The sequence below is a fragment of the Ruditapes philippinarum genome, unplaced genomic scaffold (genome assembly GCF_026571515.1).
Source record: "Ruditapes philippinarum isolate M1 unplaced genomic scaffold, ASM2657151v2 ctg6274_1_1_1_1, whole genome shotgun sequence".
NCBI classification, from domain to species: domain Eukaryota; kingdom Metazoa; phylum Mollusca; class Bivalvia; order Venerida; family Veneridae; genus Ruditapes; species Ruditapes philippinarum.
In genome coordinates, this window is record NW_026863885.1 from 88,515 (window position 1) to 107,089 (window position 18,575).

At 31.2% G+C, this 18,575-nt stretch overlaps 1 protein-coding gene across 1 annotated transcript in view; it reads right to left on the reverse strand.

Annotated features, from left to right (window-relative positions):
- Positions 1-13,759: 13,759 nt before the first annotated feature.
- LOC132723655 (uncharacterized) overlaps positions 13,760-18,575 on the reverse strand; it is a 34,993-nt gene continuing 30,177 nt past the window's right edge. Inside the window, exons 4-5 of the mRNA XM_060708416.1 lie at positions 14,734-15,097; positions 13,760-14,170 (exon numbers count right to left, since the gene is read on the reverse strand). Of these exons, the coding sequence (XP_060564399.1) occupies positions 13,872-14,170; positions 14,734-15,097 (663 nt within the window). The 3' untranslated portion in view covers positions 13,760-13,871. The remainder of the gene's footprint in view (positions 14,171-14,733; positions 15,098-18,575) is intronic.

Here is an 18,575-nt window from a genome sequence, read left to right on the forward strand (position 1 = left end):
AACTTGCCTCTCTTTGTTGCAATTATAATTGATATATTCCGAACCATTTATTTACTGCATACTTAAGATGAACAACAAAAATATGTTATGAAGAAGACGTAAAATCATACAACTTTAATTTCTAATATGTTTAAAATGTTTAATAAAAAATGTAAATAGGTTTCGAAATTGTGTTCAGATTTATTCATGTCTTGTGTTTCGCTTTTAACGACATCTTATGTAATTGCGAAGTTCTTGTTTAGTACCATTGCTGTCTGGGTAACCTGATTTGCAGCCCGAATTTGACTTGCGTTCATTGAACGCCGCTTTTCCTGGTTGATCTTGTTCATCATATTTGATATTAGGCTGTTTATTCGGTCTTGACCTGGACGATGATAACATGAAGCATTTAAAGACCTTTTTCTCACTTTCTCATGCAACAACAATTTGTTTTGTCACTTTATTTCTGTAGATAACGTTTATTTATATCAGCATTAATTTTATAGGCTAGATGCACGAGCCACTTTGATTGTTAAACAGTTTTTGCCGCCTTTTAGTTTTCGCCGTGGGAGATCTGCTTTAAAAATCTGACAGGAATACAGTCAACCTAAGATTTAAATTATGTAATCTTAAACAAATGGAATTTACCCTCCATGATAGAAGTTTTCTAATTTAAAACCAAAATAATTTATAGTGCAATACAAAACGGCAATCAGTGAAGGGATTCAAACTGCTTCTTGTTTTAAGCTTTAGTGATTTTGAAATAACAGCAATAACTTACTTTAAATGATTGATAGGATTATTTTACATTATATCTTAAACATCTAAGTCAATTTTATAAACAAGCAAAATCTGTCTGTTGTGGATTAAATTGGAGATTAAAATCGTTATTACAGATGATCCATTCTTCATTTACACAGCCAATGATGTATGAGTTCAGACAACCAGCAGAAAAAAGAGTAACGACTAATGTTTTTTGTTGTTATTTTGCTGTAAAAGTAACTGATGTGATTTTCATTTGTCTGCGCCAATAATGTGTTTGTTTGGTTGGACTTGCTTTAACGTTTGTTTTGTTTTTATTTGATTTTTATTGTTGAATTCTATTTTATTATTATCATTATTGTTGCTATCGCAAACTATGTTACTCATACCCTTATGTATGTTTGTAATCGTTACATATACATTTTCTGTAGGATGCCTTGGAGTTGCCAAAGATGTTGACAATTTTAAAAGCCAAAACAAATAAAATTTTATAGAAAAACAATGAAATTTTAAGGACAAAACATTAGTGGGATTTAAATTATGCATAATATAATCTGGTTTGTTCGTAATTACTTGTTTGGTTGTTGGTTACATTGTATGTAAAATTTTATAATGTAATATATAGTGTTATCATACTTCGATTATACAAATACAATCTGTAAAAAACATTCATCTTGAAAAAAAGCGCTTAATATATAAGTGGTGCGAAACAATATTGAAATTGTAATATAATTGATAACATGTTGAAACTGAAATCGAAATAGTTAAGTTTTCCAACATTTTACAGAGAACACTAAAGACTTATATTTTTCAATTTGCTTTTAGTACATTACACAATAAAAACGGAAAGGTTTTCACTGGTAGATTGTATATTGATTTATGCAATACACTTTTGACGTTCCTTAAAGTTAACGTTTTTTTAACTTATCTTAACTTAGCTTCAAATCGCACATTGCTAATGTGTAGAGCAACAAGATAAATTTATACAAATTAGAAACTATTGTTCAATACAAAATTACAAATCAAACAAATTTTATGTTTAAAATTGCTATTGTATAGCACGCGACTCATCTGGTGACTCCCCATGCCAGACGAAATTTCCGGCATTGGTTAAATTAACGAAAACACCAGTCTGATATGATAGAATGTTTGGTACGACATAAAATGGAAAATGATAAATATCGTTCACAATGTTTTAACTTTCTTATCCCGATCGTCAACCTTTTACGTAAACAATTGTTCTTTAGCGATATCTCTTAAGTTTTAATAATTTTATGGTCGATTCTCGAAAAAGTTATAAGGTAAAAAACATGAATATTGTTCATAGACAGAACAGAATGTTCCAGAACAAAATACATTGTGCTTGTTTAAAGTAGGCCAATGCTGTTGTGCATGCGCAATTCACTTTTGAGGCAATACACTACTATTTTTATTTCATACAAGCATTTTGAAAGTATTCTTTTTAAAAAATAAAACAATATTTTGCAGCAGATATATAGCTTTATACACTTTAACGCCATTCTTTTATATGTTACTGTGAGAATTCGGACTAACAAATAGTTTTCTAGGTTTCCTATGTCACATTTTTTTATAATTTTAACCGATCTGAAACTGATATAGGTAACCTATAGACAACGTTAAATGTATATAGTTTTAACGCTTTTACAAAGTAATTTGTGCTATGTTTATGTCCTTAAATGGACAGATTATTTCATGTGTCCGCTGACACGCAATAATTTTTAATGATTTCAATATCAGTTTTTGACAATGAAATCGCCTTTCATTTAGACAAAATTTAACTTTTACTTATTTTGCTGACAACATTTGATCTGTAATTTTGTTTGTCTGTTCGGGGATTAACTGAAAAATAAAACTGAAAATATTTCATCTTATATTTGCAAAAGGAGAAGACATAAGTGCAATAAAATGCGTAAATATTTTAGATGGAATACTTGTATAATATATAAGGCATAACACTATAACGTGGTTATTGCGCGACTTGAAAAGGAACACATTTGTTATCAAAATTACTGCTAGATGTAAGGATCGTTTGCTTAATCAAAGTAGGAGTAATGTTTCTGTGTACTTACAGGTCGGATTGGTTTTCAAAGATTTAACATTACTTTGGTTTTGCAGCTGCCTTCATTTTGTTTATTCTATAAATCTTTGAAGGGACATGGTTAAGTCATCAAACTTGCAAAAATATAAAATACATAATCAAATTATGTTACGTTAATTGAGTGTAAGCTGTTTTTGTAATTAATATGGTAGTGTTTTAAGCATGAGATCCGTTGATGTATTTCTTACATTAAAGAAAACTGCATGTATTATCCCAACTACAACTACTCCGTTGTCTGTCTATATTATATATGGAAATTAGAATTATACATTTAACACACAAATTAATCCTGCAATGAAAGTTTGTTAAAACTATATAATATCCTGGAATAATATGTTTATTCCTTCAAAAGCTAATAATTATATTGAAAATTGTTTTAAGGAACTAAATAAGCATCTCATTTAAGGGTAAAACATTCTTTATTATAGTGGCTGATTTACGCCATGTCGTATTTTCGCTTTGTTGCCTCGAAAAAAATGCAAAAAAGCGAAAACACAGAGAGACGACAAAGTCCAACTTTGTCGTCCCTTCATGTTTTGCTTTTTCGCATTTTCGAAGCAACAAAGCGAAAATACGACAGAAGGAGGGCGCACATATGATACATAAATTCTGTCGTATATTCGCATTCCATCTGTCGTATTTTCGCTTTTTCGCATTGTTACAGTTTCGTTTTTGTTTTTTTTTTCGTATTGTTACATTTTCGGATTGTTTCATTTTCGCATTTTCGCTTTTTCGCATTGTTACATACCTAAACGTTACAGCTAATGATATTTTTTGTACCATTCATTTCTTGTTTGCCTGCGTTAAGTACCGTGAACTAAGACAAGCGCAGTATAATACAATATGATCTAAATACAATATATTTATTGAAATTTTCTATGAATTTTTATTGTTTACCTTTTATTGATATTCGTGCAATATGGGGAAGACAGAATAACCATCAAGAGATCTTTGTTATAAAGACCTGAGGAACGCCTGACATCATGGTATAATGTAATAATGAATAAAAATGATTTTACATATTATTATATAAATTTTAAATGAACTTTATCCAACATGCACTCTACGTAATCAGATAAAGTATTCTTAAAATCTCTAGTACTAGAATAACAGACATTATAAAATGTTTTCCGGGGAAAATACACCTCAGTCTCAGACATATCTATTTTAAGATGTGTGCGAGCAGTGCCTTTATCGTAAATCTCATGTCCCACCCGTCAGCAAAATAAACTGATAATCTAAAGTTGGTAGGAACAAATTACTGTATTAATTATAATAGTTGTTGCATTAATTGATTCAAAACAATCTGAAAGCCTTACCGTTATATTATTTAATTAGTTTACATGTGTAAGGAGCGGGGTGATACTTTTAAATTATACATCTAAATAAATACAACATATCTTATATAGGACTATTGAATAATGAATTGATGTCTCCATGCGCATGTACAACCGGAACGCGAAAATGCGAAAATATAACAATGCGAACATGTAACAATGCGAAAAAGCGAAAATACAACAATGCGAAAATGTAACAATGCGAAAAATCGAAAATGTAACAATGCGAAAATGTAACTAAGCGGAAATGCGAAGAGATGACAAAGTGATACTTTGTCGTCTCTTTGTGTTTTCGCATTTTTGTATTTTGAACGCGAAAAAGCGAAAATACGACAGATGGAATGCGAATATACGACAGATTTTATGTGTCGTATTTTCGCTCTCCTTCTGTCGTATTTTCGCTTTGTTGCCTCGAAAATGCGAAAAAGCGAAAACAAGAAGAGACGACAAAGTCCAACTTCCAACTTTGTCGTCCCTTCGTGTTTTCGCATTTTGAGGCGAAGAAGCGAAAATACGACATGGCGTAAATCAGCCTACATACTTTATATTGAATCATTAAAAGGGTACAATGTTATTTAAGCTGATCATTATCTTTCACCATATCATATTGATGAAAAATAATATTTAGTAATGTATTTGGAACATTTATCACGAGTCAGCTGTATTTCAAACAAATGAACAAGGAAATATGTTTAAAGCACATATAGAAAATGTTTCGTTGTATTCAAAATTGAATGTTTCAGATATGTCTATACTATCAGAAATATATTGTCTAAACACGTGTATATACCAATAATAAGAATTTATTGTATAACATTTAAAGCCCAGTTACTTTTTAAAGTATGTTTCTCTAAACACTGCATTATATTAAAACGTTTTTTTATGTATAAAATCGGCTGCCAAGTGTACGAAACAAAGTGTTTGTAAGCATTGATATACTGATTACTGAAAAAAAAAATTATAGTGGAGTGAAATTACACAAGATCTGGATACAATACTATAAAAACATACCCTTTATTATGAGAAAATATACATATTATTGATTTTATAAGTTATAATAAAATATAAATGGCGCAAAAATTATCAACCTCAGCGCCCCCTGAAAGTCTGAAATAGACTTACAGCATGCATAATCTTAAATTAGAAGCATGAATTTTATCGACACAACAGGCAATACTGTTATCTAAAGTACTTTTTACTTACCTTACTTTATAAGATGATTATTGTAAAGAAATAAAGGTCCAAACACATGTCAAACAAATTTGAATTATGTAAAATTCCAAAATGTTTAAATAAAACACACTTTGTTTGTTTGTGATTCGCTACACAAGGAATAAACAGTCAGTGGCTTAGTTAAGTGTAGATGATTATACCTCTTAAGTAAGATTTATAAAGTTTTCAAACGATATAATTGTTGTGCAAAGCACATTATCCTTTATTAAGGTTAATTTATTCACTACGAATGGAATTATTTGAAATGTCTTTATTCACAAATACTCACAAGCGCTTCACCATATCTCCCTATTCTATCATATTATAGATAAACTTTGCAATTTCCCAATATACACGTTTGCACCTCAAAACAGTATTGGAATAATGCAAGACAACGGGGATGAAATTATCAAATTATCGTACACAAGAAACTCGATGTTTAATCGCTTAAACTATTTCATCTGTTTTGTGATAAAATGGACGGAGATAAATTTTGGTAATACCTACGGAATGTTTTGTTTGATAAAATATTTTGATAACATAACAATGAGATTCAAGCATATTTTGAATAGTGAAAGCTATAAATAATCATATCTAAAATAGTTGTCTATTTGAATATTTTCTATCTCAATGGATGTTTTAGATCCGTTGCAATGGATGTTAACGTGGATATTTGTTTTGCTTTGATTCTGTGTCAACACAGCTGTAATATATAAGGCATGACTAACAATCAGCAATAAACGAGCAAAAATGTTATCAAAACTTCTACATCAAAATATTCCAATAAGAGTATATTTTTAAATAATTTATAAATGCATTAAATTGCTCTATTTCTTTCTTTATTTTTGATTGATTTATTTATTTATCATTATTATTTTTTGTGTGTGGGGGTTGGGGAGGGGTATTTGATTGAAATATTTTGAAAATACCTTGAAATGTAAGTCGATGTTTTTCGCTTAGAATTTATTATCTCTTCTGACCGCCATCTTGGTAGCCATATGCTTAAGATAAGAAGATAAAGATATCTCATAATTCAATCATTTTCATGACAACTGACAATGAATCTTCTACATATTGGTGCAATAAATATATTTTGCTTCATATGTATAAAAATGCTGTTCATTTTTTTTTGGGGAGGGGGGGGGGTTCATAGTTTTCCAATTATATTATTATATTGAATATTGACTCCAAACATGGCTGTTGCATTTAGGAAGGGAGGTAAACATTGTAAAAATTGGAAACAATCTTTATCTTTTCCACGCTATTTAGAAAGGGAGGTAAATATTGTAAAAAAAAATGGAAGCAATCTTTACATTTTCCATGCTGTTATAGCTGTAATAACGAGTTTAATTGGAATTCATGTTCATTCCATCACTACAGTTGAAAGTGGTTGAAAATGTATAATAAATCTAAATAAGACAATAAGAATAATTTAAGTGTGTGCATGCTCATTCCAAGTTTACATTAGTTTGCTGCTTTTGGAATTGAAAAAATAACACACATAATTGACTTCCATAATGATATATTGAGGCTCCTTATTACAAAAATAAGATAGAAATGTCTTCATGTGGACCACAGATCATGTAAAAGAAATTAAGGTTTTTCATGTAGCTATATTTGTTTAAAACATTTATTTTGGTTTTAGAATAACAAGAAGTTTAATTTCCTTACAATGGAACGCTTAACCAGCTTGCGGCAACACATCCTATCTATGGGACCAATGCAGACTTTGACAAGGTGTGCATATGTCCGATATTCAGTCAGTATTTATTGGGAAAATTATCCTAGAATCATAAATGGTTGTGTGGTTGAGCTGATCTATTGACCATATTAGTCAAGGTAAAACCAAAGGGTTGGTTAGCTTTTTCGCTTTGGCCATCAAAACGGTTGTATTGTAAGGATTTATTTACATAAACATTAATCTTGTGCAGAGGTATCGACAGCTCAGCATGTTGTCCCAACTTGCATGCTATGAAAAATGGGTTTGAACTTTTCTTCCTTATTAATACATAATCATTTCAAGCGATATTTAAGTGTTCTTCTTTAAGTATATACCTGTATACTTTTCTTTCTATTTATTTCATTTTTATATACAATATTTGACTCAAAATAACTGAAGTTAATGATTATGTTGCAATATTATTCAATTTAAAAATGAATCAATAGCAAAGAGATAATACCATATTGGAATCAAAATTAAACAATGCAAACACACTTTATGTTGCAATTATACTCTAAATAATCATAATTGATTGATAGATCAATAAAAAAGAATAACCTTTTTTTCAGGCATTATATATAAAAGATTATGATTTTCCAAGTTTGCTACATTTCTTCACCAATCTCATTCTCAATTGTGTGAAATGAGTTTTTTTCGACAAGCAATAAGTGTTTTCAACTAAGTTAACAAGTTAAACTTTGTAAACTAAAATATATATTATATGTTATTGCCCCTATAAGGCAAAACAATCTCAACTGCTTTACATCCGAAATATTATTGTACTCAACTTCAGCCAGAAAAATAATTAAATCAGTTTGGTCGCCAATGCACCAGACAAGTGCCTCCCTTCTTTACTAAATTCCGATGATTTTCTTCTTAATGGAGCCCGATGTATTTATTGTTTTGTATAAGTAGGGAATTGCGTGCATAGATGATATAGTCAAGACATCTTCCAAAACCTTGTTAAAATGAAGGAGAAGATGTTGCAAAAAAGATTTGTTTTAACTGACATATCAATGTTTTTCATGTTATTTAATGATATATTTTGCAGAAATTGTTTCCAACATTGTATTTTTTATCATAAATAGTGTTCATCTAATGTTGTGATTTCGAGTTTAACTTATATGATCTGTTATTATGGCAAATGCAGAATGATAGATTACTCCAAAAACATTTTGTTTTCTTATATTTTATTACGATGAGAAGTGTTTGTGCCAACATAATGTTACATGTATTTTGAGTCTGTCTTATATTTGCCCAGTAACGATGTTCGCTCACGCAAATTATAATGCATTCAATATATAACGATCAGCCGTCAAAAGCGTATGTAATTGACAGGTTGCATGCTTAGTTTTGATATTATTATTCGGCTGCAAATATGTATCAGGCTTAAATAAAATCATGCGTATAAGAAGAGTTTTCATTGGTCATTTTAAGATTACAAAATGAAATCTGGGAATCTCATTGGCCATTCTAAAATAAAATGTAAAAGATAGTTCTTGCCATTATGAAATAAAATGTAACGGATAGTTCTAAAATAAAATGTATATGATAGTTCTTTAACCTTTTTGTTTTTGAACAGAAAGAATGCATTATGCTTTTATAAACTATGTTCTCAAATATGTATTATTTCAGATCAAAGTACAGAAAATATATTCAGAGAGCATTAGAAGTTAGGTTAAATTTTACACAGCCTGGATATGAAAGGGGCTTTCATGAGATATATGTTATTGTTTTTGACTAGGAACTAATTCATCTTAAAAACACATGATCCTCCGATTGAAATATTGAAACAGGACTTTTCACCCTATTCTGACGGGATTTTTATACTTTGTTAGGTTATATGGAGATCTACCTGGACTGTTGTTAAAAAGACTTATGTTGAGCAAGTCATTGCCCTTGATTTATAACAATAGATCTACAATTATTAGGTCAGACTTTTATGAAACAGACAAAATGCCAACATAACCCCTTATTCTCATTAACTTATATCTTAAAATGAGATTGCAAAAGAAATAAATCTGACTGATGTAAAAGTTGAAAAAAGAGAAAAAAATCAGTTATTTGCATAATAATCAACAATGACCGGCCTTAAACCCCGACGATTTAGCCTTTGCTTGTCGTTGCGTATTGGTCTCTATTACAGTTAATTATCATTTCCTATATTCAAATTTGTATGGCGTCTGTACCAGAATGTCCAATTGATTGATTAACACATACCATAGACTTTTTTATATTTCCCAAGAGGTATATGTGTCTTAAGAATGTGTTCTTAAATACAAAAGTACAGCCAGTTGATTGTTACTTGTTTTCATCAATGACACGGCTGATCACGGTTTTGGATTTATGCCTATGAAGTGACATTTATTTTCAATAAACTAATAAAAGGAAACAAATCATTTGAAAAATTGATTTTATGATCTATATTTTTCATTTTGTTAGGGTTTTTTGTTGTCTTTTTTAAATTACTGATTTGACAACTAAGAAGGATTATCAATAATTGTCAATTTGATGACATTGTTCGTGTGGCTGGATATATAAATAGCACTCGTGTTTCAGAAAAACTTTCATCCTATGGTCTGTTTTGTATTCAACTCATGGGTTGTAATCAATAATGTGCTTATATATTATATACTTCCAATAACACAAATTGTTAAAATACTCAGTCCTATATCCCAACAAATGTTAAATATTAAATATTTTTGAAAAATAAATATAAATGAAACATGTGGACACATATAATATAGAACAGTAGTACAGAACACAATGTTATCCTTTAAAGTTTAATAAGGTTGTTTGATAACGTACTCTATATATGTTGAAAAAAAGCTCCTGGTTACCATATATCATACTTGGTATATTTTACTTTATGGAAAAAAAAAAGAAACTCAAAGAAGGTCTTGGAATAATATTCTCAAAAAAGAAAGTTTAAATATGTGAAGAGTACATTTAAAATTGGCATTATTGCTATGTTTTCTTTGGTTTTCATTTTTAAAATTCATTTTTACTGGTTGATAATAAAAGAATACACATTATGATCCATGGCCATAACGTATTATGCACACAAAACTTGCTTAAACACATATCTAACACTTAATTTTTATTACAAAATCGTTCTAAAATATTATTAAACGATTATTCTTAAATAAAAGAAGAGCATGTCCATCCCAGATAGCATTCTATATGGGACCCATGTGGGGCCCATATGGGCACCTATATGGGTCCCATTTGGGCTGCCCATATGGGCCCCATATAGGAAGTGCAACCGGGTTCCAAATGGGTCCCATCTGGGCAGCCCTTATACTCAATATGGGATTCACATGGGCCCCATCTGGGCAGCCCATGTACACAATATGGGCCCCACATGGGCCCCATATGGGCAGCCCTTGTACTAAATATGGGTTTCAAATGGGCAGCCCAGATACTTCCATTATGGGTAGATTTTGAATTCCGGGGTAGATCTATATTCAATTACTTCAATTACAAGTTTGCTGAACGTTTAGATAGCAACTGCTTGCTACAGAGCATGATTCTTGTACTTGCGTTAAATATTCAAATGATGTTTTAACTCATTCTGTTTCCTGGAACAGACAGATTATGGCACAAAGCCTTTATGATCATGCAAGAAAACAATACACAATGTATATGCTTTAACAATGTAACTTTATTTAGTAATCTCACTTATGGTAAGTGTATATCATATATATACAGATTCTCAATACATTCTGTGGACGCCTGATGTCAACAAAGAAACCTTTACTTATGTAAATAAACTTAGAAAAGTGTACAATATAAAAATCTAGTAAACTGTACATATTTGTAAATCCACAGAATTTCATTTTGACTACATAGTTTTTAATTCAAAAATACAGAAATATTAATTATTATTCAAAAAGTCCCAGGTAGTAAATATTACTTTGGTACACTAAATAAGCAACATGTAATTGAAAACTGTTTATAATGTACGAACAAAATAATTAAAAATGCAGTTTTATAACATTAGATACCTTACAGATCACTATAAGGAAAAATGAAACTTATGCTAGACACTGGTAAAACTTTACAGAAGGTCTTTGGAACTCCAAGAAATATATGTGTATAATGTTTAAATTTCAGTGAATCAACAGTATGACCCCAAATGTCTTTTTAACTTTCTACATGATTCATAGCAAAAGTATTATACATTTACTGTAATTCATTACAAATTTCTATCTACCAATTACTTTCATTTTCAAATGATACAGATCTACATCAATTAATATAAAAAGTTGTTCATTACAACCATGTATTACACTTTGGTATTGTAGTGCTGAAGAAAAAAATGTTATGCATCTCGTGAAAAGTAACAAATATAATAAAACAAAACCTTGGCACAGTTGTAATACTGTTCATAGATGTGTAAACAAAATATTATGCAGCTGATGAAAAAAAATTCATATAATTAACAAAACCTTGGCACGGTTGTAATACTGTTTATAGACGTGTGGACAAAATATGCAGCTAATGAAAAGTAACAAATATAATACACAAAAGGTTGGCACTGTTGTAATTGTCAACAAAATATGCAGCTAATGAAAAGTAACAAAAAGTAATACAAAAAAGGTTGGCACGGTTGTAATACTGTTTATATAGACGTGTTAACAAAATATGCAGCTAAAGTAACAAATATGATACACAAAAGGTTGGCACGGTTGTTACAAATTCTGTTAATAGACGTGTAAACAAAATATGCAGCTAATGAAAAGTAACAAATATAATACACAAAATCTTGGCACATTGAAATACTGTTTATAGACATGTAAACAAAATATGCAGCTGATGAAAAATAAAAAATAGTTTGTACAAGTTTGTAAAAATCAATAATAATTAAAATGTGATATTACACAAAGATCAAATTTGTTGTGAAGAAATTCATTAAAAAAACTTGTCAGTAAAGATAGTTGGTTTCAGTAATTTCTCCGATATTATCAAAGTTTCAACAATAACAGCAATAAAGATTACAAGAATCATCATTGTAAAGTATTTCAACTTTATTTTCAAGGTTAATACCACATCTATATATGTGTTCCCTGTTAGTGTCAAGTTTTGACAAGATGTTATAATTGTATTGATCACTATCAAAAACATTCCCCAAGCATTTAATGTCTTGATTTAAATAGTAACAATGTTTTTTTGTTTGTTTGCTTCATTTTACGCCTTTTACGTCATATAGGCGGGTAGTTTCCTAACCATCGTTTCTGGAGAGTTACACCAGTACTAGACTACCTTCCTCCGTGCAGTAACAATGTTTAATGGAGAAAAAAAACAACAGCATATAGACAACAGAAAAACAGCATATAATGTCAACAACAAACATAACATAGCAGCAGAATATACTGACTAGAAGGCAAAATTTGACTAGACAAGAATTTTGCATTTACAAGAAAGACATGCTATGCTGATGACCTCAAACATTAAAATTAGCAACAAAAAGTATAACAAGATAAACAAATGAGCCGCTTACTGTAGTTCTGACCCTTATCACATTTTAAAAATACCTTGATACATATTGACTTTCAATCAGTGGAATAACTTATATGCAGATGAAGTAAAGGTTTGAAAATGTAAAATAAAAGTCATTTATTTTATGCTTTTGAGTGTATTACTGATGTATCCGTGAAAAATATATTTGATAATTTCACAGTAAAATGATTAAAATTTCAAACTTTTCTATGACGAGACTACTTTTTAAAGATTTTATCATCATTCAAATTTTTTGAATTCAATAAATAATATCATGGCTATTCAACGTTGATTGTCAAACTTATTTTTCAGCCCAAGACTTCCTGTATTTATGAGAAATGGGACTTAAATTCAACTAAAATTGATGTTAACAGTGGGGAAAACAGATTTAATATTAACGTTAATATTGAGGAAATTTCATTAGCATAAAATAAAAAGACACTTTATTGTTTGTTGTGTAAGATGTAATTTTATATCATTGAAGGAACTTTAAAAAACAGTGTTCTCACGAGCGCATAGCCACTCATGAGAATACTGTTTTTAAAGCTCTCTTGATGATATAGAATTTCATCTTCGAACAAACAAACAAATATCCTCTATAAATTTGCATTTTTAAATTAAAAACATGTCTAGTCACTTCCTTCATTTTCTTCAGGTAAGGTCTCTGACACTTTGTTTCTTGCTTTTCTTCCCCCATCGCGGTCCCGCGCCCCAGCCATCCACTTTGAAACCTCTATTTCAACATCCTTCCTCGTTGCAGCCTTTGTCGGCAAGTTCCTTTGGACACATTCTACAAAACAAGCATTCTTATCCTTAAAGAATGAAATGAAGTGAAATGAAGGTATTGAAACCATTCAAAGGTCATAAGCCACCTTGTAGCATTTTGAGCAGTATAAATTGGAATATAAACTAATTCTGGTATGTTTTACCAAATATAGATGTTTGTTTCCTGGTTTTACATAGCTTTTAACAATATTTCTGTGATATAGCTGCAGTCAGTTGTAAGCTGATTAATTAATAATTAATGTTGAAAACGAGGCCAACTGCCCATGTCTTGTGCTCATGGCTATTATAGCATATATAAATAACATAACTGTGTCAATATGAATCAAAAGATTAAAACATGCCAGTTTTTAATTCTGAAATTAATGCAGCAAAGTGTTTGTCCACTGTGCAATATTTTCCAACATAAATATAGCAGAATGATTATACATTATCATCAAGTGCTCACCACAGACCATTATGTTATTTCGCTTTTAGGCCAGTGGATATGGGGTATACTTTTTTCAGTTACTAATGGAGCAACATACATGACTAACACTATGCTTACCACAGATGAGAGCATTGTCTGATCTCCCAGAAGCTCATCGAATGCTTCCATCTGCTCAGGATAACGAATAGGGAATGAGATATCTTTCGGAAGTTGCAGCGGTTGGTCATCTGCTGCTGACCTTAACAGCATTCGCTGCACCATCCTCTTAATTTCACGATTCTTCTCTCGCATTGTCTCCAAGACTCGGAGAATCTGTGTAACAGCAGCTGAAAAAAAGGATTCATAATTCTAGGCCATATACTTTTAGAGCTATGTGTGGTCTGGATCCATGCTGGTCGCAAACCCATTATGTTGGTTTTGTCATGACCCGGCTCAAATGAAAAAAATCCAGTATTTTAAATTTTTCCTTGGCTTTAACAGTAATTAACGCTAAAATCTCAAAAGGATTGTTGAGTGTGCAAGGTCACAAAATGTGAAAATGATAAGAAATCATGAATTAAACTTAACATATTTTTGAGCCTAGGCATGTCATTTGGTGAAAATAAACATTCTTGACTCTTCCAGGGACCGTAACTTTGGATAACAGTAGTGGGGTCAGGCAAGAATATGCGCACAAATTCACATCATGATAAAGACTAACACAAGTAATCATCAATTTCTTTTGAATATTTTTTGAACTAGGGGCGTCACAAGGTGAAACTTTCCATTTTTGGCTGTGTCACTCAATCCAGCTTGTTATAACATTTATTGACTTGTTTTGAGAATATAACATTTAATAAGTATGTACTGTAATAATAAATATATTTATAGCTCCGAAGTTTATACTTACTGGGCCCAATAATCTGCCCACGGAAGGGTGTATCAGAAGCACCTTGTATTGGAGAAGCACTTTGCACATCACTGCTGGCCTCTCGCAATGCCTGTGCAGATAAGCGAGGCGGAGATGAAAGTAGGCTTTGTGACTCTTTGGGCGTTGTTGCTTGGTCAATAACTTGTGGTGGCCTACTCTCTGTGTCTGTCTCATTCTCATCAGTGCCACTATCCGATTCATACAGCCTTTTTGATGGCCTATAAAATACATATACATTAAGTGAGTTATTGCGCCAAGTGACAATATGATTATGACCCGTAATCAGCTGGCAAACATGTACTAGTCTATGTTTACGTACCGAATTGTTGTGCCGCAATTTTGTCTACCAAGGATTTTTAGCATGAATGCGTTTGTTTCCCCGATAGATATTTCATGAACGGGAAGGGCTAAAGACTTGGTCCCATTTGGAAGCTTAATACAAACGTGAAAGTGATAAAAGATTTTTTTAATTGTCTGGACAATTGTTTTCACAACGGCCCCGGAAGTATCTCCCTTGCTTGCAGGCTCGAATCTGGAGTTTCTGGCCTTCTCTTAACTTAAAGTATGTTTTTAAAGGGGGGTATAATTTACAATTTTTTTCGGTTTTTGACCTTTTAAAGATGAACACAGGTTTAATTATCTTTCGGGTCATATTTTTTCTTCCCAGGTCCGATACTCGTGCCTGTGCAACATAGGGCTTGGTTGGTACTTGGAAAAAATACTTGAATACACCCATAAACACTTTTCATATGAACTACGTAAATAACCGAGGTATATCGAGTGAAAAAATACGAGTTGTTTCCCTTATCTTCGAGTAAAATCGATATCTCTTACGCTAAAACAATACAAATTAAGCCATTTTTAAACCGCTAGTTTGTGGTGATTAAATGTCTGATTTTAAAAATTATTACATCAATGGAAAGCTTGGGATCTTAGCTTTGCCACAGTATATAATTTTACATATTTTTTGTCACCAAAGTATTTAAATTAACTGTTAAACCTACCATATGACCATTTTACATACGATTTATACAGCGAGATACGCAACCGGTTATCTTTACTCGAAAACCTACTGATAAGAAAAGCCTGTCGTCTGCTAGTTGGGGAAAGTGTTTATTGGTGTATTTGTAATAATAAGTATTTGCATTTAATATTTTAAAATGCTTATGAATGAAATATTGGTTCAAAATGGAAGGGACTTCTAAGGCTAGGAGGGGTCACTGGATTATGATGGTGTCCCTTTAAAAAAGGATCTCTTAAAATTTAGTCTAGATAGAAACAATATTATTAAAATGTTAGTGTCGACTCCGTCACAGTTAAGTTATTCAACAATAACAACTATACACATCCATAGGTCAGCTAAAGTGCCTAATAGTGGGTGTAAATTCTAGAAAATGTCGCAAATTAAACTGACAAACGACTATCGCGAAATACCATGGCAAAGACAAAAACAAAAAATAAATGACGGTTTACACTTACCTACATACACAATAAATGTGTAAGGATATAAAATGAAAGGTCGTTATACGAAATCGTGGTTAAATGTTCCGAATTGAAACGAAATATTGTTTTCGTGTACAATTTTACAAGTTAACGTTTCAATACACAATTTGATTTTAAGCGGCAGCGGAAATGCGCATGCTCGAAATAAATTTTTCATCAAATGCAGATTTTTATAAATTATTTCTGAATTAATAGTCTAAAACACATTTTTATATTTAGATTATAAAAATTAAAACCAATTTAAAAACTAAACAAATTAATTTCTCGCACATGCTCAGGCATGCTAATATTTATTGGGTTGCCCGAATGGGACCCATATGGGTCCCTCATGGCTTGTATATATGTTAATGCTACGATTTTTATAAAAGATAATAGCAATTTATGCCAAGGTGGTCACACTATAGCTCAAAGTAAACAAGTTCTAAAGAAATAAATAAACGAAAAATCGTTTTTCCTTATAGTGCTGTAATATGGGACCCATATGGGTCCAATATGGGCGTACCCAAAAGGACTTGCCCATATTGGTCCCATATAGGTCCAATATGGGCATACCCATATGGGCTTGCCTAGATATAGCCCATATGGGTCCCATATATGCATGTTTGCTGGGATAATAAATCATTCGCACACAACATTTTTAATTTTGATTAATATTGTTCTTAAAGTTCCTTGTTAGTATAGTCGTAATTTATATTAGCCGAGTTTTCCTTGTACATAGACATTTACTGAATTTCCTGTGTAGATAAAGAAACACGAACATCTTAAATGAAAATGAATATTTGCAACGAACAAAAAGTTGTGCGTAGTAAATGTATGCACGTAACCTCAAATGTTTCAAGAACTTTTGTGGATGATATCTAAATAATTAACTGCACACTGCAATAGCAAAGCGCTTTAAACAAAACTGTAATGTAAAATCATCATTCTAGTGTTAACTTTTTAAATGACATTGTATCGATACCATGGGATCATGTGATTGTAAGTAGTACGTCTGGTGAACAGCTTTATAAACTTTCGTTCCAAAACAATAGACAGTAAAAGGCAAGTTTGATTCGACGATAGAATTATCTGTATTCTGCATCGGGCAAAACAGTTAATCAATCGGATCCCTTATGTTCCAGACAAAAACTGTCACTCTTAATCTTGATCATATTTCATCCCATGAAGACAGTTTTATTCCCTACCTAGCACCGCAAATGGTGTGATTTATTGCAAGCATCAAGACTCCATCTTTAAATTCGCGCCAATTTGAAATATAAGTATTAAAACTATATATTTAAAAAACTGATTTCAACAGCTGTCTTATTACTGTCTTGTCACATTTATATTTGCGCTGGTTGTGTAAGTGAGAATAATGAAGCTTATATTTATCCAATTTCCTATCATTTATCATTGCAAATTATACCACTACATGTTATTTAACACTTGGCCTGCAGAATATACCAATGCAGCCACAGTTTAGCACTTCAGCTGGCAAATCTACAAACGTGTCGTTCGAACAAAGCCTGCACTGTTTGGTTTTCGGGCAAGAAATTATTGTGAATGAACTCAATAAATGCCCAAAGAGCTAAACAAATAAATTTTCGTTTACACTTAAAAATATATGAATGACAATTTATGTTTGTAACGCCCAACTGAACACCTTGATTTGCAAAATAATAAATACTTATGCTCTACCAGTTTCATTCAATCTTTTCTTTTGGCGTCCATGTTTCTTAAAATATAAATTCTACTAATGTTCGAAAAGTATATCAGATTAAACAGAGTACTAAGTAGTAAATGAAGTGAATTTGAAAAAAGCAATGTGTCTTTTAAAAGTGAATTGGTCTACAATGGACGGTCTATTACTTCATCGATCGAAGTATGAGGGCGATTCGCGAATGAAATTTTATTTGCTTGGACATGACTTGGCATCATAGCCTTTAACAAACTACATTTGGCTTTTAAGTTTATCTTAACCAACCAGAAATTAGCAATAAATGTAAAACATTCTTGCTCAATGAAAAACCACTCGACCAAGGCGCAATTCATTTGTTAATTAGAGTATTAACAAATCGACATTTTGCATAAAATGGCCATTCATTTGAAAGGTTCGTGTCAATACTTTTCTTTACTGCGTACTTGACTTTATTATAACATTTAATTATCATTTTCTGTATTTGATTTTGTATACAAAGAGGTGTCAGACTGACTGATTGATTAACATACTCAACAGACGTATTATATTTCCCCAGAGATATATGTTTGTATAGAACGACCAGAACACCCATTAGATACAACATTTTCTTTTCAACCATTTTTTACGATATTGATAATAG